The sequence below is a fragment of the Rhinolophus hipposideros genome, assembly GCF_964194185.1.
Source record: "Rhinolophus hipposideros genome assembly, chromosome: 22".
NCBI lineage: Eukaryota > Metazoa > Chordata > Mammalia > Chiroptera > Rhinolophidae > Rhinolophus > Rhinolophus hipposideros.
This window is the reverse complement of record NC_138068.1, coordinates 21975706-21998885: the sequence shown is the minus strand read 5'-3', so window position 1 is coordinate 21998885 and position 23180 is coordinate 21975706. Positions and strand designations below refer to the sequence as shown.

At 52.7% G+C, this 23180-nt stretch overlaps 1 protein-coding gene across 4 annotated transcripts in view; it reads right to left on the bottom strand.

Moving 5' to 3' along the window:
- NOL4L (nucleolar protein 4 like) overlaps positions 1 to 23180 on the bottom strand; it is a 125550-nt gene that overhangs the window by 70961 nt on the left and 31409 nt on the right. For all 4 annotated transcript variants that reach the window (XM_081034179.1, XM_081034178.1, XM_081034181.1 and 1 more), the window contains exon 2: positions 5875 to 6030. In XM_081034179.1, coding sequence (XP_080890305.1) covers positions 5875 to 6030 — 156 coding nt within the window. The remainder of the gene's footprint in view (positions 1 to 5874; positions 6031 to 23180) is intronic.

Sequence of the window (23180 nt, the reverse complement as noted above, 5' to 3'; positions counted from 1 at the left end):
TCAGCCATGGAAATGAGTCAGGACTTCTGCAGAAAACGATTTGTTTTAAAAATTTGAATAAAAGAGCTTAAAAATTTAAAAAGCAAAGCATTTAAACATCATCTAGTCTTTCACTTATATTCTGGTAAGTAATATTCCTCTCAGAACATTTTATTGCTGCTACTGAAAAATGAGCTTATAAACATTGCTCGAGGGTAAGATGAAACAATTTCCCCTCTTAGGTATGAATAAACTGAGACCCGCTTAATAAATCCACAGGCTCAGGGCCTGAAGACAGAATCCAAGGTTCTACAAGCTATTTCCTGCCATAACTCACAGATCTAGAACCTTTCTAGGGAGATCTCTGACAGGCTGATGCCAAGGGATCGTAGTTTTCAAACTAGACAGGCTCTTAGGGACCCCCTTGTTCCAGGTGAGGTCATGAGGCACAGAGAGGTGAACCCATTTGCCCAAGGTCACACAGCTCTTTTGAGGCAGTGCCAGACTAAAGCCCATCCTGCAGGTCACACCACCCCATACCTGCCTCCAGAGGAAACACAAGCAAGAGGCTGGGTAGGGGAGTAGGGAAAAAGGGGGTGTGGGCCCAGAAGCCCAGCCCTCTCCTCTAGCTCTGGGTTTTGGGAAACCCACTGGCTCTGGTGTGGCTGCCTGAGGGGCCCAGAGGGACCTCTTACGCCCCGGTTCCCTGGGCTGAGGCCAGTAGCTCCCCAGTTGCTGGTTTTTGCACATTTCCCAGAGCCAAAGCCCTCCCGCTCCTCTCCACTAAGGGGCAGCATCACCCCAGCATTCCACTCTCCTCGCCGCAGCCCAGCTGGGAAAGTTGGCTGAGGACGCTGGTCAGCCCACAGGCGGCAGGGGCTGCTCTTCAGGACAGAACCCGGTCTGCGCCTTCGGAATGCACAAGTGCCCTGCTTCATCTCTTTGGTGGCCAGGAGGTGCGGTAGGGTAGTTGGAGGGGGTGGGGTGGGGTGGGGTTGGGGACATAAGAGGCCCAGGGAAGCTCCAGGCTGTGGGCGGGCCCTCAGAGGACCAGCTCAGGCTGTACTCCCAGCTCAGTGGGCCTTTGAGCTCCAGGGGCCACTCCTGCCTGGCAGCCAGCTGCAAACGCTGAGTAATTTTGGTGACACAATTGTTATTTCTCAGCTGATTTGATGCTCTGCAGAGCAGGCAAGCTCCTTGATGAGTTATCTCCCTTCCAAATGCCCTATCTGATTGCCTTCCACTGGAGGTCAGGGACAAGGGCAAAACCCTGGTCTCTGATTGGAGCCGGTAGGTGGGAGGGTGCTCGTGTGCCTGTCCTTGGATATTAGGGTTGAGGGATGGGGGCGTTCCTGCCACCCACATGGACATCTTCATCCCAGCCCAGAACTGCCTGGAACTCTTAGGGAAGGCATGTACCTCTTAAGCCTGAGGGGTTGGGAGGGATGGGCTCTGCTGAAGGGCTGATGGCTGCAGGAGTAAACGGGCAAGAGGGCAGGGTGCCTGTTGGGCAAAGCAGAAGGATGTGGCTGACCTGGGCCAACAGAAGACCTCACAGGTGCCCTGAGGTCCAGCATTCCAGGCCCGGCCTCAGAGGAACTGAGCAGAGGACTTGGGGAGGATGGTCAAAGTCTGCTGGGGAAAGGGTCATAGCATAGGCACAGCCCTACTTCACTACATGGAGCTCACCTGCCACTGGACAGAGGAACCGTTTTCACAGGGTTCAGGGAGGGTCTTCCTGCTGCCCACAGCATGGGCAGAAGCCTTTCTTGCCACCTGGCCTGCTGAGGGTACAGGAATGTTTCCCATAGAGGGCTCTGACCAGGGGCAGGAATGGTGGCCACAGCTCCCCTGGCCTTGCAGGGACCCAGCAGTATGCAAAGGCCAGCTAGAGTGCCACATGCAGGGGGAGTGCTGGGTGTACCCCCTTTGAGCCTTGAGTCTCACCAGGGGATAGGCAAGGTGGACCAAAGGCAGGTAGGCGAGAAGTTCTTAGAGCTGTCTGATGGCCAGGGAAGGAAGCCCTGCCCTGCATGGCTGGAATGTCTGCAGCCTTGCCAAGAGCTCCCTGGGCAATCAGTAGAGTGGAGTCCAGCCCAGCTCTGTGCTGTTGTAGGGACCCGCATGGAAGAGGCTGCCTCCCCCGACTGGGGCCTACAACCTTCTGCGGGCATCTTTTTGTTCAGCCTCCTGGCTTGTCCACATGAGAAACAGAACCTCCATTTCTGTTTGACTGCACGGATGCCCAAGGCCACCAGACTGCAGGATGAGTTGAAATGAGGAGGACTATCCCAAAGGATGCTTTAGTCACTAGCATGGTGGTTTTCAGATCGTTTTAGAGCGACAGGCGCTACTCTGGAAATAGACTCATGCTGAAGCCCAAAACATGAAACATAAAGATAGAGCTGCTGTGTTTAAGGAGGGGAAGCTCCAGGACCCGTCTCCACCCAGCATTTCTCAGCCGCTCTAGGCAGCCTGCTGCCTTGCTCTCCTCAGGGCCTCCTGCCTGGACCTTGAGACCCATATGTGAATTTGCCTTTTACGTTTTTTCCTATTAGTAAAAACTGAGATAGATTTAGCTGGGAGGGACAGCAAAAGCTATTTGCAGAGTTGTTGACTTGTAAGGCCCCATTTCGCTCCCCAACTCAAAGGCCGACAGAGACAGATGAGGCCAATTGGGGGGATTTGCACCACTTCACAAGATCCTCCTTCTGCCCTGCGGGTGGGTGGATTAGCACATGGTGGGCCTGGAGCAGCTGCTGACCACATCTGGCCCCAACTCCAAAGTGGTCTGGGCAGCCAGATCCGGACTCGAACCCCATCTAGCCTACCAGCACCCTAGGAGAGAGGGAGGAAGCAAAGGGACTTACTCTAACCCAGATGAGTGCAGACTCCAGAAAAGCCCATTGAAAAAGGACCAGTCTTCTGTTGGGGTTCAGCGAATTTTGTAGAATGGCTTGGAACCCTCCCCAGCCCCAGCCCTGGCAGGATGCTCTGGGATTCTCTGCCCCTCAGGTCACATTGCATCTGAGGCAAAGTAAGGCAGGGGCTTCATGCACAGAGTGGGAATCCTCCTGCGTTACCCACTGTTGATGGCCATCTACCCCTGGCTCATGTACTTCCAGCTTCAGAAAGCTCATCTACCTAATCCTGACCCATTGCTGAACAGTGCTGGTGCTAGAAAGTTCTTTTTTCCACTGAAGAATGGGCCTCCTTTAATGCCCTAAACAAGTCTGCCCCTCTTCTTTCCAGTCCCCTGCCTCCCACACATACGCTGGGCTTGTAAGGATCCGAAAGTCTCAGGTGCCCTAGAAACCACAAGTCCCAGGATTCAGGTTTGGCAAAATACACACAGACAGGTCCCCAAACCCCTCAGCCAAGGGCCTGATACAGACCCTTTGGTGTCAGGCTGTGCCCCTCTGTAGCCATTGGCTCTTTTTCTACAGGCACGGAGGGGTGGGGGCCTCATGTCTCCTGGGTAAGGCTGAAGAGCTAGGCTTGGGTTGAGGAAATGAGAGCAGATGAAAAGAGGGGGACAAAACCATCCAGACACCACCCCCACCCCCAGAAAGGAAAAGGGTGTCACGAGAAGGGTGACAGATGGGAAAGGGGGGAAGGGAGAGGAGGTGCACAGGGGAGAAGGGAGGGGATGTGCAAGGGGAGAAGGGAGGTTCGGAGGCCTCCTTGGCGGGACACCCACTGCAGGAGGGCCCTGGCCTGCTCCACTCAGCCTTGGCCCTGCTGCTGAAATTCCAGCTCTGTGCGCAGCCCAGCTGGCTCGCCGCCAGTCATGTGCCAGCTCCAGGCTGGGCATCGGGAAGTGGGGCACGCGGCAGGCATATGGACAAGAAGCCAGAAGTGCAGAGCAAAGGGCTGGACGTCTGCTTGGCCCAGGGACACAAACGCTGCCAGGACCAGCCCAAGCCTGCCCTCTCGACAGCATGGAGGCCACAGCCCCTGGCCTTCATAAATATCCAAGGAGTGCCTGCAGGTGAGGCTTGGTGCTGGGTACCGAGTGGCCAGGAATCACATGGTCTGGCTGGCCCAAGCCCATCTACCTGGACAACAACAAGTTATTGGCCCAGCTGAGCGCAGGGGTTTGTAGAAAGGCAATATGTGTAGTGGTCAGGGTACAGGCCCTGGGGCCAGGTGCCTGGCTCTGCATGTCAGCTGGGAGACCTCAGGGAGGTTATACATCTCTCTGAGCCTCGTTTTCCTCATCTGTGAAATGGGGATAACATTAGCACCTGCTTCATACATACAATCTTCATACGTGTGAAAGCTCAGAGAGTTGCTGCATGGTAGGTGCTGAGCACAGGGCCTGGCACATGCTACTTGCCCAGCACTGGCAAATTTAATGCTGAGAAAATGAATTGGGTCTCACTGACACCAAGGGGCCCCAGCCTGGGTGTCCCTCTGTCTGCCCATGATTCTCTGGTGGAAATACCCTCGGAACTCCCTTCCCACAAGTTGTTTCCCACGTGTGCTGAGAAGCAGGAGGTGGGGGCCAGATGATATAGTGCATCCCTCAGCCCAACCCCTCATCTCTCAGAGGCCTTTGGCACAAGTGTTCATCCTTAAGACTCATTTAAGGCAAAGGCCATCTTCTGAGGTCAAGGACAAACCAGATTGTTGGATTTTTTAAAAATCAGGCCATATGGACACAAATTATAGACTTATAGACTTACACAGCCAAGTCCACTGCAGTCCAAGGCTATTTATACAGAGAACTTAACTTGGTGTGTGTGGGGGGAGTGTGGGGGTCACATTCTGCCTTGGGTGGAGAAGCACAGTCACAGAGGGGTAGGTTTCTAGGAAGCCGCAGAGAAAGTCAACACATGAGGACATGAGGGCACTGGCTGACTGCTACTCAGGTGCTGGGTGACCTTAGGCAGCTCAACTCTCTGGGTCTCCGTTTCCTTAACTGTGAAATGGGACCACAGTGCTTCCACCACAGGACTGGTACGGAACTTGAGTGAACATAAAGTGCTTGGCTTTACAGGTTTAGTGGTGGGTGCTGGACAGATGGGTCAGAACTGTGCATAAGCCATAATGATGGAGGTCAAGAGAGGATGGGACCTGAACACAGGCAGGGCCCTCCCGCTTGGGCTACCATCCCCTCTACCTCCCCATGTTTGATGTTTCCCGCCCCTAGCAATCTAGCTATCTCTGCTCCCTTCTGCCTACCCAAAGCTTAGAATGCTGGCTTACACGTCACCTTCTCCATGAAGCCCTGGGCTTAGCACAGTGTCTGGAGGTGCCTTTGCTGAATGCCCAGGTACCTGGGTTCTTGTTGCCTCAAAGAGAGTCTTGGAGACATTTCTGTTTCTCCCATCTTGGTTTTGCTCTCAGCCTCCCCACCCCAAATAAATTTGTGACGTCCTGGAGGGTGGGGACCAAGTCCTCAGACTTCCCCTGGAGAACTCCCAGTACTGACTTCACAGAGAGGTAGGGATAGAAAGAACTCACACACAGGAAGCACTCAGGACAAGCCTGGCACACAGTAAATGCCATGGAGGCACTTGCCCTTCCAAATATTATTATCTAGCCACCCCAGCCCCCCATGGCCCAGAACAGGCTGCCAGGGCTGGGGGTGAGTGGAATGAGTGAAGCAGAAACCAGAGAGAAGAGGGCTTCCCTCCTGCCCGCATCCCTCTCCTCCCCCCCCCACTCCCTTCAACCTGCTTCTCCTTTGTGCTCAGACCGCAGAATCCGCCCCCTCGCCCCGTGAGCCATCTCGAGCTGCCATGCCCTTGCCCTGTGCCCCCTAGTCCCCAAAGGCCGTTTCATCACGCCTCAGCTCTCTGCCCCACCCCCTGCCCAACATGTGCGGAGCCCATGGCCTCCTGCCAAGGCCTGGGGCTGCCAGCAGAGGCAAAGGGACAGAAATCTCACCGCTCGGTAGGTTTTCTTCTGGCCAGCGTGCTTGGGGGCTTTGCCTGGCTCCGCTGAGCTCTCCACATGCATCGAGTAGATGATGTCAAAGAAATCTTCCACCACAGCGACCCGCTTCAGAGAGATGCCCTCCGGCTCCGACAGGCCATCTGCCCCCTGCGACAGGGTGGACAAGCTGTGTTAGTGTCAGGGAAGATGGCGGGGTGAGAACTGGGCCCTCAGGCCGGGTGGTGGGTCGGGGGTGGGACAGTGCTGTTCCCTGGCCCCAAAAGGCCTCTGGTCGATCTGGGAGGCTGGGGGTAGAAGGAGACCGCTGAGAGGACCCCAGGGAAGGGGTAAGAGAGTCAGGGTGGCTGCTGCTACTAAATCTACCAGAAACAATGGGCAGAGAATGACAACAACGAAAATACAAATTACAAAACCAAGAGGCTCCATGTTCACAATTTCAGACAGATTGTGCCAGACTCCGGCGGGGAGCGCTTGAATCACACTGCTGTGCCAAGACCATCCTGGAAGTCTCCGGGGAGGGGGGAGTGCTAAATAGATGCGCCCCATCAGGAGCTCGCCAATTAGCAGTAACCTTTCACTGTGGTCCTGGGCTGGGGTCCCAGGGGAATGGCTTGGATCACCTGGGTGACTCTTGCCTCCGCCCTGGCCTTTCAGAAAAGCTTTTCACCATTGCCTGCCCTGCCCACTCCAGCAGCTGAGCGCCAGCAACAGCACCAGGGCTCTTTGTGTGTGGAGATGTGGAGAATAACAGACATGAGGCCACATGGAGCTGGGAGGGCTGTGTGAGCAGGGTGGCTGTGGGCCTCTTGCCCCGGCCTCTTATCAGGCTGACATGAGTGCTGTCAGCTGGCCCCAGAAAGGTGTGCCAGGATTGAGATGGGGTCCTTCACTAGCAAACTGCTGCTGCGCAGACACCTGCCTTCTCCCACTAGTAGAGCTAGGAGGGTGGGGGTGGGACACTGCAGGGTGTGAGGTGGGGCATGCGAGGATGGGGCAGGGTCGTTAAGGGAGCAGACGGCTGAGTTCCTTATTCGTAGGTAAGGGTTACACACAGACTCAGCTATACCCAGCTCTCAGCCTTCATCTCCCTAAGGGGAGGACTGAAGGGCTCTGGGGGCTTCAAAGAGGAAGCTAAGGGGGGAGGCTTTGGGGAAAAGGAGGTAGGCTTTTCTCTAAAAATGCGTGAAACACAAATCTCCAAGACAATTCTTCCCCAAAGGATCCTGCTCAGGGACCCTCAGCTCTGTGAGGGTGTGGGCTTCACGGGTTGGCTCACAGCTGCCTCCCCAGCACCTAGAACAATGCCTGACACAGAGCAGGCTCAAACAGTAAGCACCAAATGACTGGTTACGAGTGGCAGCCAGGCAGTGTAGTGTAGACACACTCTTGCCCAGTTTGAGTAAGTCCCCATCATTTAAGTGGCTGTGTGGCTCTGAGCAGTTCTTTTGCTTCTCTGAGCCTCAGGTCCTTTATCTGGAAAATGGGGATAGCAGAAGCACCTTCCCCACAAGCTATGAAGAGGAATGAATGAGATATATGTACAGCACTCAGCACCAAGCCCAGCCCAGAGGAGCTGCTGGATAAATATTGTCACTAAGAAGTGCTTTGCCATTTGCTGAGTCCCCCCCAGCTAGGACAGGGCTGGACATCACAAGGAGCCTGGGAGGTCGTGAGGACCAGGACCTGCCTGTGCTGTGGCGGCTGGGAAGCGGCAGAGCTGGCTTAGGACCTCAGTCTTTGTAGTCCGAGGAGAAGAGAGGCCGTGCTGAATAGGATCCTGGCCCACAACACATTCTGGCCATGGGCAGGGTTTGATTTTAACCAGCGACTTTCCCAATGTGCCACGATGGGCAAACAGGGTTGTCTCTTTGCCACCGACCTACTTGAGAGCAGCCGGGGATGACGGGACAGCTGGAATGTAGGGTACTAAACCCTAGACAGCCAGCGGGCAGCATTTATGGGTGGTGACCGTGGTGGTGACCTCACCTGGCTCTGAACAGGCCCTCTTGCCAATGGCTTCCTTCCTGGTCAGGATCCATTTCAATGGGGACTTCTCAGATAGCTTGCATCTTGGGGTGGGGTGGGGTAGGATGGTGTGTGCGTGCGTGCGTGCGTGCGCATGTGCCTATGTGTAACTGCAACTGCCTGCTGGTCCTGCTTCCTTGTTGTGCGACTGTGAGCAACCTCTTCAACCTCCCTGGGCTTCACTTATGAGATGTGCTATAAAATTCCATGACTCTTCTGCGTTTAAACGCTTCTCAGGAGTTACTGTTACCTCTTTCTTGGGGTTATCTGAAGTCCTGGGCCATTTGTAAATAGGGCTTATCAGTGACTAACTCATTCCCTAGCTGACTTGTAACTCCCCAGCATTTTGGGGACCTTCAAATGTTGCCGGGAGGGAGTTGAATGGGGCACATATTACAACAGGTCAGAAGATACTTCTAACCAGAGGTTCATGTTGACAAAAACAAACAAAAGAACCTCAAGGATGAAAATTTAACTGGGTTTCTATTTCTTAATCTGGGTGGTGGTTATATAGGGTGTTCAGTTTATAAAAAGCCATTCATCCGAACACTTATAATATGTGTACTTTTCTATATGTCTGTTACAACTTAATTTTTAAAATGTATATTTAAAAAAGTATAATGGGTGGGTAGTTCCACAACATTTTGATAATCTGAATCCAGCGGTATAATGATGGATTTAGCTGCTTAAAAGTGAATCGACCTCTTTGCTCATAATATTGTTTTAGGCCACATATACTTCTGGAAAAGGGAGATAAAATTTTGTGGAAAGGAATGGAGAAAGCAATCTGATGAAAGACAATATTTCAGATGGGTGAGATGAAAAGCGCCCCGCATCAGCGTGGTGACCTTGGGCAGGTCACTTCTTGACCTCTTGAAACTCAGTTTCCCCACCTGTGAAATGAGCCTAAAAAGTCTTAGTTGGGTGTTTCAAGGATTATGTAAGAATGTACGTCAGTCACCTGCCACATACAGGCTTGTAAATGTGCATCTCTTCCCTTTAGACCCACCGAGTTTGAACATTTTATGTTTTGAAATCTGCTCTTACTCTAGTCCCCCTGATCCATTCATGTTGCAGAACGGGTCCCCCGAGGTGCTATCTATCACATGAAGAGATGCAGTCTCATGTAATTCCTAAATAACACGCTAAGGCTGTCACACAAACTTGGAATAGGCTTTCCTAAAGTCAAGGTATAACTAACAGACCTTTTTTTTTTTTACATGGTGAAACACTGCTCAGTGCCCGGCTTGTGTCCGTCCCAGCCTCCTACATCCATGTTAGGCAGACACAGCTAACCAACAGCTTTGTACCTGGCCCAGTGTGACCATAAAATTATCCCAGAGAGACTCTGCAGGGGAGCATTTTTTAGTAGCTCCTCATTTAAAAATTGATGGCGATCTCCCTTGATGTTCAAACCCAGGTCCTGTGATCAGTCTGTCTCAACTGCAGAGATGTACACAGGAAAGGAGAGGGCCGTAGCAACCGACATTCACCCCGCACAAGGTCTGCAGAGCCACACCTTGAACTGTCCTCCGCTGAGCTGTGGCCACCTGGACACCATGTGTGCTAAACCCTAAGGGAAGAACACCAGGAAATCTGTGTGGCCTTCAAGGAGAACTCTGGCAGGAGAACAAAGAAATCCCATGGTAGTCACGTGCCACAGACATCTCTGCCATGCCCTGTATCCACAGAGGTAATAACCTTCATGCTAAGTGCTGTGGGAGAGGCATGCCTTCCCTAGCTGAAAATCCAGACACAGCTCTATGAGGCAAGAGCTGCTAATCAAGGGAGCAGAAAGCACCTTCCCCGTTGCCTTGGGATGCCCCTGCCAACCACTTCTGCTTTGTACCCAAGTAAGCTTAATCCGATTCATTGCCCTAAACACACTGGGCCCTGGATTGACAAAAGAGGCTCACTTCTTTTACAGGCTGGATAAAGAGGGGGCCTGGAGCCTCCTAACTATGCCCAGTTTCCTTGGAACACCAAGCAAGAGTGATGGCATGGAACCCGTCAGCATCCCCATGGAAAAGCCATGAGAAAAACACATGGTCAGTTGCACAGGACCGACCTCTGGAGCCTTCCTGCATGGGGAAGAATATTGCCATGGTAACACACTCCATCCTTTAGAAACAGCCAACTCTAAAACAGCCGGCCACACTCAAGCCAACAAAACCCTGACATGGCAATCGTTTCTAAAAATTCATGGAGTTACTAACTTTCTTGGACAATACCATCTTTCTTAAACCCAGCCCATTTGGGTTCTAAACTAAAGGCCAGGTTGCAAGTCATCGAGGAAATCAGCAAATGTCTACTTAAATACTGCTGCTATTTCAGAATATTTAGAACAGTTGTCCTCAAAGTGTGGTCCCTAGGTCACCATTAGCATCATCTGGGAAGTTGTTAGAAATGCAAACTCTCAGGCCCCACTTACCAAATCTGGGGGTTTTGAAAGGCATCAAATAATGTTGATGTGCGGCAGATTTTTGAGAACTGATGAGTGAAATGTCTCCATGATTGAGACAAGAAGGTAACTAGTAGGGAAACTGGCACTGGCTCATTAAATAGAGACATGCTCTGTGCTTCTAGGCCTAATAACATATTAATATTTTCTTCTCCAGTGAAGGCCAATTTTCCTAATGTTAGGAACAAAAGAATCTTATTGGGTAACATTAGTATAAATTCAGAATACCTTCCCGGAGACTTAACGTGGCTTATGAATAGAAAGGGCAAGAGCGCCCAGCATCCTGGCATCAGATTTTTAAGTCCTCCCTGGCAAAGTGAATTAATACTTAAGCAGGTCATCCCTTGACACGTCTTTTCTGGCTTCCTCACTTTCCTCAAATGATCTGAATGCTCAACACAAGGAAGGCTGCTACATGCAGGGCTGCAGACCTATGAGGGAGACAGCATGTCTTACCAGGCCATTAGCCAGGTTCATGCCGGGGTGGCCTCATGAGCTATCGTCAGGAGTCATCCCTCAGGTGAGGTCCTGAATCTGACTGCATCTTGTCTGTCTCCCCACTAAGCCAATTAAATGACCCCTGCCCTTGATAGCAGGTGAGGTCCAATTGCTAATGGAATTGCAATTCTGTCATCTCCATTGGAACTTTGAAGTCACTTGCTGGTAATAAGTTATATACTTATCAAGGTGGGCTCACCGTTTCAGACCACTAGGGTGCCGTTTAGTGCACCACCATCACTATGTCAGCGGTGTATGCCTTCCAGTAATAAAGAGACCATGGTTGAGACGATGTGGCTAAATAGCACGGACATTTCTCAACTGGTCTCCTACAGTAGAGGAAGAAACCACAGAGAAAGTCCTTAGGATGTGCCTTTTTGGTGCATTTCAGATCCAGCTCTCGACAAGGCGTAAAAATCAATAAGATTGCCATCAGAGGAGAAGGTCAGTCAGCAGAACCTACCCCCTGGGAAACACACCTCTGGCTACCACTTGTGTGGGAGCCCAGGGCTTCAGGGGGTTGATTGCACAGGCAAATGCTAGGATGTTGCTCCATCCCATTTGGGCCAGCTGCCTAAGTGGCTGAGATTACAGGCAAAGGCTACTGTGAACATTAGCTGCATGTTCCTCCTAACTTCTGAACCGTGGCTGTTCCTCCTGTCCCCCAAACCATACTTGCACACAATCAGGCAGGACCAGGGTTTTGGAAGTTGGGGTAGCAGATTCTGGGAGTTCCTACAAAGTCCCATTCCAACTCCTGGCAGGATGGAAAGAACACTCAAGGGAAGGGGTCAGCCTCAGAGGGAGAGGCTGGTCATAATTTAAAAACCACAATAAGTGGAGAAAACGAAAAGAATACAAAAACAGAATAAAGACCCTCACCCACATATCCAGAAATGCTCTGCTCCGAATCCCCAAGAAACGCTGGTCATAATTTGTAACGGACAACCAGATGATTGAGGGGAGGGTGTTGCTTAAATAAGGGACAAAAACAGTATTTGCATTTCTGTCGATTACGAATACTATCTACTGTGGATGAGAAACCAAAAAACCCTCCAAAATAAAGATTCACACCAGAATTGTAGGACCCATAGTTGCATTGCGCTCTGTAGGCCTAGATGGGGCAGAGGGATGGGACCCCTCCCCATAAATAAATAAATACATAAACACGGCGCTGAGGACTCAGTGTAGCACCTGCCTCTTCTCCACCCCGTGCACAATCTCCAACTGTTAGTGCCGAGCCACCACCAAGTCACACCTGCCATCTGGAACAGGCCTCACATATTCCAAGTCCTCCTTTCTGCTTCGCTGAATCTCCATCTTCTTTCAAATCACGCTGGGGACCAACATGCATCCCCGGGGCCACAGAGAAAGGTGTCTGGGATCAGCCTCCAAACAACAGTGCTACCTTTTGAGGGATGGCATGTCCTCCAAGCAGCTCTGAATATTTTTCCTTTTTAGGTTTTTTTTTTAAATTCTGGGACGTCTGAAAAGGGTGAGGAAGAAAGGGGGTGGAAGAGAAAGGGGTGCAATGGGCCAAAGTGTCCCCCTCTTGGTAGAAGAGGAGTAAAGACCCCAGTTTAAGAGATGGAGGGAGGGAGCAGCTAATGGCACTCTCAGGTGGGATAAGGTTGGGCCTGGCTACTGGATTCCGGTCTGGGGGTGCCAGGAGAGAGCGGGTGCTCTAGGGGGAAGTCATAGTACTGAAGTCACAGGACAATCCAGCCCTGATCCTGGGCAAGGGGCTGGCCTGCCTGGGCCTCAGTTTCCTCCTGTGTTGAAGTGAAACAATATGCACAGTGGCTTTTGCCATCTCACAGGATGGCTGTGGGAACCCAAACGATACATAAATAGCCGCCGCCCTAGGCGAGACAGCCATAAATGACTGCTGACACCACTACTCTGGAGGGACGAGCTCCGGGACTGTGGGGACCCGCCTCCCTTGGGCGCCACGGCTAAGGACAGGGAACCGGGTCGCTGAGGGGGGTTCTAGGCGGAAGGGGGCGGCCCTGAGCCAAGCAGGCCCGGCAGACGGGTCCCTCCGGGGCCGCGGCAGGCGGCCCGGGCGCGCTAACGAGAGGGGGCCCCAGGTGCGGGCCCCACCCAGGCCGGGGGTGGGGGAGAAATGGGGCTTGAGGGGGAGGGGAGCGGCCCGCGCGCTAATGACTGTTGACAGCGCGCGCTGGGGCTGGCCTGGACGCGCGCGCCACTGACAGCTGCTCGGGCGCGGGGTGGGGGCGCGGGGCAGGGGGGAGGCTGCTCACACTTCCCCCACGGCGCACGCGCGTGCGCCTTGGTGGGGTGGGGCGGGGAGGCGCGCGCGCGCGCCGGGCTCGGGTTCCGAGGGCCTGCTGGAGCGGCTCGCGCGGGCTCCTCGCGGGCAGGCAGGTAATGAGAGTAACCATGGCAACCCACCAGAGGAAGTGTATTCTGCAGGAGACGTTAATCCCCTCTCCCCGGAGCTGGGACAGCCTGACTTTCCATTCTCACACAGTAATTAGATACCAGCTGTCAGTGCAGGGGGGAAGGCTCCGCGGCTGCAGACTGGCTTGGGGGGGACGCACAAAGGGGGCGGGGGGGCGCGGGGAGGGCGTTAAAGACACAGGGACTCTTTCCTGCGGGGGGTCGGGCGGCGCGCCTCCCCCAGTCTCCATCCTCCGGGGGCGCGCCCGCTCACCTGGAGACCCCGCCCGCGCGGGGCCCCGCCCACTCCACACGCACCTGCTGCGCGCGCGCGCGTGCCCGCCCGGCCGGCCTCGCGCTAGCCCCGCCTCTCGGTTCCCGAAGCACCTGCCCTGCTCCCGCCCTACCCTCCCGGGACGCTGCCCACCTGTCCTTTGTGCGGGGCGGTACCATTCGATCTGGCCGGCTCTCCTTCAGGGAGCGCCCGCTAGGTGCCAGGCGCTGTGCCAAGCCTGATCTGTGTAATTCTCACAGACCCTCTGCGGTAGACGCTTCTGCTGTTCCCCGCCCAAGGCGCAGTGGGGTGTGGCCATTTGCCCAGGTCACGCAGAATTGAACCCCCATCCTGATGCCCATTTACCCATCAAGCTATAGCGCCTCCCCATCGCGTCCGCATCCGTTACAGTTCCGGGGAGCCTCCCAATTGCTCAGGGAGACAAAACAATCACACTAGTGGCTGGCACTGTGGTGCACTTCATGTGTGTCAACATTTACTGCTTCATTTCACTTTCCCTGCAGCTCTGGGAGGTTTATTACCCCCATCTTACAGGTGAGGAAACTGAGGCACAGAAAGCTGAACCGATTTGCCCACAGTCCGGAAGAACAGAGTGGCAGGACTGGAATTCAAACCCAGGCAGTCAGACCCCAGGATCCATGCTGCCAGCTACTAGGCACTATTAACTCCACCCTTGAGTTCCTGGTGGCTGGAATCCAGCCCAGGTCTCCTCCTTTCACTGTTCAGCCCACCCACATCCTGTCCCAGCATTAGTGAGGAGCTGCCTCTCTTTGCCATACCTGAGAAAGCTAAGAAGTTCCTAGGCCTTAAGCCACTGTCACCTCCCTCCCTAATTTTTGCAAGGCCTCCCAGAAACCTTTGCTCTCAGCGTGGGTAGCCACTTAGAAATCATTCTAGGCCAGCCTCTCCATTTCCCAGGTAGGGAAACCAAGACCACCAAGACCAAAGGCTAGCCCAAGGAGGAGATGGCCTAGTCGAATCTTTGGAAGTGGGGGAGTTCAGTCCCCACAAGCCCAGCTGTGCCTCCTGCCCCCCACTCCACAATCAGGCCTAGGGGTGGGGCATGCCAAGGAGGGGCAGGAAGTGCTGAGAAGCAGAGCAGCTCCTGTCCCCAGTGGCAGCGGTGTCTGGGGCAGGAGGAGGCTATCTGATCCCTTCCCCACTGCCCCGTCCATGACCTCCTCCCTCCCTCCATCTCTCCCTCCTCCCTCATGGCCAGGGTAGCCAGCACCCTGGGCTGCAGCTGAGAACCCAGCATTCTCCAACCCAGGCTGCATTCCTGTGGGAGGAGGGGGCGGGGAGAGGCTGGGCCAAAGGCTTTAGGGACAGGGGCACCCTTGGGGATGCCCCACCCTGTAAGGGCCAAGGCCCAGCAGCCTCACCGTTTCCTGCCTCTGCTCTCCCATCTCTCAGTAGCAGAGCTGCCTAAATTTGGCTCCAGGAGGGAAGAGGGTGGGGGGGATGGCTGCAGGCGGGCGCTGTTGGAGGCCAGGGCGCAGCTCTCTGTCTAGCCGGCTGGTGTTTTTGCTGTCTGGAGGAGGGCAGGGGGGCCCAGATGCCCTCTCCAGGAAAGGGAGATGCTGTACCTTCTGACATGCGCTAAGTAATGTGCAAACGACATGCAAACTGAGCTTCAAACTGGCATCTCAACCAGGGAACAGCTTGGGTGCTGCTTTTGGGATGAGAACAGAAGGACCAAGCCCACTCCCCAGGGGTTTGGTGGGGGGTACAGGGTGTCCAGGGCTGAGAGTTGGGAGACTCAGTTTCTGGCCAGGTATAGCTTTGGGGCTTTAGATCAGCAGCTGGACCCTCTGGGTCCCAGCCTGAGGTCAGGGCCATGGCTTTCTCTGCCTGCTCTGGCATAGTGCTTGGCACACTCTGAAACACGGTTAAGCACATGAGTTCTGTAGCCACCCTGCCCAGGTTTAAAACCTGGCTCTCCATGGGCCAACTGGGTGAATTCCTCAACAGTGTACCCAGGCAAATGGCTAGTGAGATTGGGCATCTGTTTTAGTACAGCTACTGCCCTAGAAATTGGGCACAAGGCCACAGCTTGAAAGAACACGGGCTTTGGAAGTTCAGACCTGAAGTACAGGCCTGGCTCAACTGTCAAGGCTCTGTGGGTCTCACTCTCCTCATCTGGGAAATGGGTTCAGGATCTCCAGGCCACATAAAGGTCTGGCACGCAGTGGTCACCCCAAAAGTCTTCCCACTGGTATAGTCTCATTGCTCTCTGCATGCATTGAACTACTTTCTCTGTCCTGTTCCCATCTTCCCTCTCCTGTTTGATCTTTGTCCTGGTTTTTCTCTTGTCTCTGGATAGTTGTAAATCTTCTGCAGTCTCCTCCCTTTCTCTCCATTTGACCTGGTGACCTCGGGCAAGTCACTGTCTCTCAGAGTATCAGTCTGTACATCTGCTAAATGGAGGTAATGGGAGGTGGATGATGAGCTCTATCTGGGGTTTGGGGCCCAGTAGCCACTTGATGGGTGGCAGCTCTTCTTTACAAGGCCTCCCCCCTTCCCACCTATCATCCCAAATGACCAGGAGGGGTGGGCTGTACCCTCAGGTCTATCGGGTATGGGGTGTGGGGGCCCCGCTTCTCGGTTACTCTGTTTAACCCCAGATAACTGCTCTCCTGCCCCTCGGCCGGGGCTGATATGAGCTGAATCCAACTTCCTGCCACCCAAAAGCCACTTCCTGCCAAACTCGAGCTGATACCAGAAGAACTTGTTTTCTGTGCACAGAGCAGTCCCTGGTGTGGCGGCCACCTGCCTGCCCCGGGTGTGAACATTTTTTCCATTTGCCTGTCTGCCTGGTGATGCTGGGTGGGGGGGGATGGGGACTGTCCTCCTCACCTCTAAACCAGCCCGGTTCTGCCCCGAAGTAGCCTCCAGGTCTGCCAGCCATCCCAGGAAGGGTGCCAAGTGTCCTTTTGGGCCCAGACAGACATGTGTAGGCAGTGATACACAGTCTGACACAGCCACACAGTCAGTCTGACAGAGTTCCCACAGCCACCAGGCATCTGGGCTCCAGGAGACAAGTATGTGACATTGTTGGGCACAGTCACTCACACTCAGAGTCACATACAACCATACAGTCATCAGTCAACCAGAGTCATGGTCAGAATCCCGCAAAGACAGTTACACCCAGTCTCAGAGTCACTCACACACATACGTATACATAGATATACATCTGCAACCGAGCTCCCCACACTCGCCCAGCACCCCCCTTCCAGATGTAGTCAGTGATTCAACAAATACCCTTTGAGGGTCTGCTCTGTGACAGGCCTTGAGTAACCTATAATATGAATGACTGGCTTAAGAACAGATAATTAGCTGACCAGTACTGTTCCCTCAGTTTCCCTGTCTGTGAAATGGGGATAACAGCCCGACCCCACAGGGCTGTTGGGAGGGTTAATAAGTAACTGCATGCAAAGCCCCTGTCCCTGTCTGGTCCATGGAGAGCGCCCTCTAAGTGACGCTATCTTAGCTAGCCAGAAGCATCCTGTGCCCAGCTCCCACTGAGCTCTTACGTACATTACCACCAGGGAAAGGCGTCTCCCCAGAAGGCAAATGTCGTCACGCCCATTCTTACAGATGAAGAAACTGAGGTTCAGAGAAGAGGCCTCAGAGTGTCCCCACAGGCCTCGTCTCCTGCCACACTCTCACTCTGCTGCTCCAGTCCACCTCCCTACCTGCCCACACTATTGCATCTGCCTGGAATGTCCTTGCCATTTGCTCTTGGTTTGACAGGCTCCTGAGCTGCCTCCCTACACAGTTCCTCCCAAAAGCCTGTGCCAGCAGCCCCTGTTCACTTCCCTCACAACACTTACATTTGCAAAACAGTGTGGACCCCCACTGGACTTGAAGGGCTAAGAGTCGGGACCATTTTGTCCTGTTCTCTGGCACATAGTAGGTGCTCAACAACTTCAGAACTAAATGAATAAATGAAGTAGCCTCTTCACAGCTACTGAGGACAGAGTCTAGAATCAAACCCACACTTGGAAGCCAGAGCTTACTTCTATGCTATCATGCTTCTCATGCCAACGCCAAGCACTTAATAACTTGTGAATGAATGAATGAATGAATGAATGAATGAATGAATGAATGAATGAAACCAAGATCTTGAGATCCCAGTCCAGTGCCTGAGCTAAACCTCTTTCGTTTCCTGGCAGCGTGGACAGGAGCCAAGCTCCAGCCGCCTTGGATGGTGGCAGGGCTGATGGGCCGCCTGAAGCCGGCTGTCAGAAGCTCGTCTGGCCACAGCCGCCAGCAGGGGAGACCAGCTGGCGGTGCAGGGTCCATCGGCCCAGGCCTGGAATCTGAGCCGCCCTGAGAGGCCCAGCTTCTCTCTGGGCCCCCACAAACTGGCCTTTGTTCCCCAGGCCGGCCAAGACCCAGCAGCTTGGGCTTTCTCTCTGCCTGCGGCACTTGCGCTGAGCTGTAGGGGTAAATGGGCCAGCCTCCCCTCTATCCATGCCCAGGACGACGCTTCAGGACTAAATGGAGATGTAATTTTCTATACAAATCCATGACAATTTAGATGGAGTGATTGTAATTGGCTTTTCAATGGGGGTTTTGTCCAGTGCTGGTGGCTAGAACTGGGTGGCCTGTTTGAGGCAGACTCTATTTAAATGACAATAAAGTAATAATATTGAGGACTTGTACAGTGCCGAGAGCCCCTCCTGGGCCCAAGAGGAGCCTCATGTTTATGGATCTGGTCCTTCCCTTGGGGCTGTCTGGACAACTGGGTGGGGGGTAGGGGGATTTGTGAGCCTTGGAAGGGGCTGCCACATTTTTGGGCTTCCAGACACAGGGTTCTGGGATGGTTGGGGTAGAGTCCCATGACACCCGCTTACCTGCTCCCTCATTCATTACACACACTAGTGCTGCCTGAGGGGGCTGGCTGCTATTCTAGGCTTTGGCTGCTGAGATACAGAGAACCCTCCTGGGCAGGTCAGAGGGAAGAGGGTACAATGGCCAACACAGCATGAGGTTTGAGAGCATGACCCAGAGCCAGACAGCACAGGTTCAAATCCTACTCCACTCCTTACTAGCTTCGTATTTAACCTCTCTGTGCCTCTGTTTCCCCAGCCATAAAATGGAATTGCAATGAAAATTATTATGAGCAGGAAACACCTGAATAGGGCTCAGCAGAGTGACTGGCAGGTGGAAGGTGCTGTAAGTTATTGCCACTGTTCATTAAAAGCTCCACCTCTGGAGTCAGACCATGGGCACGTGGCTTAACCTCTTTAAACTTCCAGTGGCTTCTCTTTAGTTGGGGCTTTTAGGAGAGCCGACCCCATAGGGTTGTGAGGATTTCAGGAGAGGAAACAGGAAAGTGCTTAGCACAGAGCGGGCACAAGCTCTGTAAACATTACTGTGACGTTCCTTGGCCTTGAGGAGCTCACCATCCAGTGATAATTATAGTGTTGAGTGTGGGAGGCAGAAAGGGAAGAAAGCTCATAGGAAGCCACCATGGAGCTGTCTCTGCCATCAAGGAATGCCCAGGAAGGAGTGATCCGAGGGGCCTGGTGGGGGAAAAGGGCGGGGCGTGGGGCTGTGTAAAGGAAGGAAGGCTTCACAGAGAAGGTGATATTTTCGGCTGGGCCTTGAAGGATGAGTGGTATTTTTGCCAACATAGGGTGGATACCAATGCAGGGCACTGTGGCTACAGAGTCACAGGCAGACCCTGTGGCCGCACCTCCTGAATAGTGATTCACAGGCAAGTGGTCAGGGAGGCCCTCCTGAAGGAGTAGGTTGAAAGCATCTAGGAAGGGAAACAGCCTGGGCAAAGTCCTCAGGTGGGCAGATCAGGCAGTGGCATCTTATGTAGTGGAGAGTGGATAGTGGGGAAACTGCAGAATGTGGCTGGAGAGATGGGGTAGGGATTGTGGCCTTACAGTGAAAAAGGTAGCCATGGAGGGATTTTAAGCAGGTGGGTGTCAACATCCAAATTAATTTCCTAAGGACCCTTCTGGCTACTTGTGAAAAATGGGCTGCAAAGAGTAAGGGGTGAGAGGGAATATAGGGAGATCATGGACAAGCAGTAGGGTCACCACGGTGAGGGAAGTGGCTGGATCTGAGAAACAGCAGTCCCTCATTAAGTGTTGGATGATGGGCGGGCAGACGAACATGGGGCACTCGTGGCCTCACGAGGGGCAGTGTGCAGCTGGTACATAAACAAGGCTGGTGGAAAGAGATGACAGAAGAGAGGTGAGGGCTGCCTCCCACCTCTCCACGCCAGGCAGAAGCTCCTGGGCGTTTTCCTGAAGGCAGCATGGAGCCAACACCATTTTTTTCAAGGCAGGGAAAGACCACACTGAGATTTATGCCTTTGAAAAATCATTCCGGCTGCAGGGTGGAGGGGTTGCAGGTAGCGTGTGGGTGAGGCCAGAGGGAAGGAGGCAGGGAGGGAGAGTGATTGTGGGGCCTCAGAGAGAGTAACAGGCATCCCAGCCATCACTCTGAGAGCAACAAACTTCTACCTCGGAGACATCTAAAAACTAGTCCTAGGTCACGGAGCTTGTCAAGGCAGAGATGGGATCCCACCCCAGGGCAAACTCAAAGCCCAGTGTTCTTTCCCCTTTGGCACCATCATGAATAGTGTTTATATAAATAGTATTTATATAATAAAAGCCATCCAGCTATAAAACCCTTAGGACAAGCCCAGGAGGTGGATACTATTATCATTCCCATTTTATGGATGAGGAAACTAAGGCTCCAAGACACCCCGTCACTTGCCTAAGGGCACCCAGCTGGGAATAGAGGCTCAGACCCAGGCAGTCTGACTCCAGATCCACACACCAGAGGTCCTACCCAGGATACAGGCCAAACAGGCCTATGGACACATGGGGTCGGGGGAGTGGGGGCATGCAGAAGTTTATTACAATTTTGAATTTATTGCTAATATTTAAAAGTTGGGAAATTTCATGGAAGAAGAAAACCTGAACTTTGGATAAAACCTCCTAACATTGGCAGCCCCAGGACCCAGTCCTTGAATCTCGTCCATCTCGTGGCCCCCAGGGTCACACCTCTAGCCTGGGACCTTCCTTTGCTTCTATTTCACTGACTGGACATGTCTGAAAACAAGTGTGTTGGGAGGCCAGGGAAACGCATCCATCCATTCATCCAACAAGCATGTAGATCACTACTACCCCCTCCACCACCTGGCCATCACCACCAAATCTGCTCAACCAGAAGCTTTCTCCATCTCCACTTCCTCAAGCCAAACACCTGGGAGTCATCCTCGATTCCTTCCTCTTTCTCTCACATCCCTCCATGCCCATCCCATCCATCAGTAAATCCTTTTGACTCCGACTTTAAACTATATCCAGCGACTGCATTCTACCACTTCTGCTCCAAACTCCTGTCCCAGGGCCTGTGGGCCCCAGGAAGAGGCATGTGCTGGCAGTTGAGAGCCTTGGGGCCAAGCACCTGCCCTTCTTCTCTGGTCTCAGTTTCTTCATCTGTAGGATAAGTGGGACAAAGAGCGTCATTTTAACTCCTATTATCCCTTTGTCCAGATTTGGGAGCTGGGAAGAGCCTGGTTCACAAGACACTTGATGTTAAAATTCTAATTGTCTTCTGGCCTGGGCAGGACACAGGTGGGACACAGGAAGAGAGAGGGTGTCTGAGGCAATGACTGTTTTGACTTTTAACACCCTGGGCGTGATTCAGGAGCTCCTTGGGCTAGATGCTGTTTTATTCACCCCTGACTAGAGTCCCAATATCTACTGGAGCCTAGAAAAAGTAGTTCTCAGGAAGCCATTATTGAATGAATGAATGAATGAAACGTCCTGGCCCTCCAAAGGGACTCCGGGCATTCATTCACTTTCAGAGGGCCTTGATTTTTTTTCCCAAATTAAAAAATGAGTTAACCTAATGCCTTGCCTTCCTTCTCTGTAACAAGTGACATTTATAGGGCACCTACTATGTGCCAGGGACTGGTGTAAGCGCTTTACATATATTATTAACTCATTAAGTCCTTAGTGTAACCTCAGGAAATAGGAACCACTTCCTTTTATGGTTGAGGAAACCGAGACCCAGAGAAGTTAAGTGACATGACCCATGACCAAGGACACACAGCTCACAAGTGGCTGAGCCCAACCCAGGCAGCCTGGCCCCAGAACTCTCATTCTTAAACACTGCTCCAGGCAGCCCTTCAAAAAGAAATGAGATTTGGGGAAGCCTGCCCCAAGGAGGCAGATGGGGACATGCCAGGCAGTGCTGCCAGCTCAACAATCCTTCCATGGCTCCCTCCTGCCAGTCAAATAATACCCAGATATCCACCTCTGGACTCAAGGCCCCTGGAAATGTCTCCAGCTGCATCTTCTCCTCCCTAAGGCCCCAGTACAAACCTGACACTTTAACTGCCCTAGTTACTTCTCTGCCCCATTAGCCCAGGGGCTGTCTTGCCTCTATGCCTACACACAAGCTGTTCCCTCTGCCTAGAATGCCATCACCTGACTCCTGAGCCATCCCCCCTCCAAGTTTCACTCAAATGTCCTTCTCTCTGCTGCCCACCCAACCCACCCCACCCCACACCCTTTCCCCACAACAAGACCTCCTAATCCCCAGCCATATCTCTTGCCTTCAATTTCCTATTATCACAAAGATAATATCGTTAATGTGTTAATAATATCATTAGTATGCCAGTGGGTACTATTACTATTAACAATGCCATTTTACAGATGAGAAAATCGAGGCACCGAGAAGGAAAGTGAGTGGCCCAAAGTGACATGGGATGGAATCAGGATTGAACCTACCTACATTTGCCTGACTCACAGCTAGACCTCCAAGCCCTAGAGTCCGCCCACATCTCCAGAAGTCTCTCGAGTCTCAGCTGCCTCACTAGGAGGATGCAGCCTGAGGGCAGAGGCCACCTCTCACTCCTATCGAAGTGCCAAGCATACAATAGGTGCTCATTCAGAATTCCCTAGTGACTGAATAGCCTTTGCCCTCTGACTCAATGTGGTCTTAGAGATTTTCCAGGCACCACATATGGAATTTGCATTATTTCTTTAGTTATTTCAGAAGGGCTGTGAGGTACTTGGAAGGCATGGGGGCTGGATAGAATGCAGGGTCAGGAGTCAGACAGGTCTTAGGACTTGATATCACTGTAAAGTGGGGATTTTAACTCTGACCTTCAGGGTCATTGTGCAGGGATGAATAGTGCCACGGTAATTAATTAATAGTTCACAGTCTAGACATTGCTGCCAGGAGTGGAGGGCACTCTGGCATCATCTATTAAAGACCAAAAGCATATTTCCTCAGACCCAGAAATTCAACTCCTCAGTATAAATTTACATGCATATGAAATGGCCATCTATGCTACAGAATGTTCACTGAAGTCTTGTGATGAGAGCAAAATATTGGCAACAACCTAAATGTCCATCACCAGAGGACTAGGTAAATAAATTATGGTGCATCCATAAAATTGCATACTATGCAGCTGTAAAAAAGAATGAGAAAGTTCTTTATGTTCTGACTGACTTATGCACTGACATCACGTACATTTACTGTTTAATAGAAAAAACAACCTGAAGGATATAAGAGCTAAAGCTACAATACTCTTAGAAGAAAACATAGGGGCAAATCTTTATGACCTTTTTT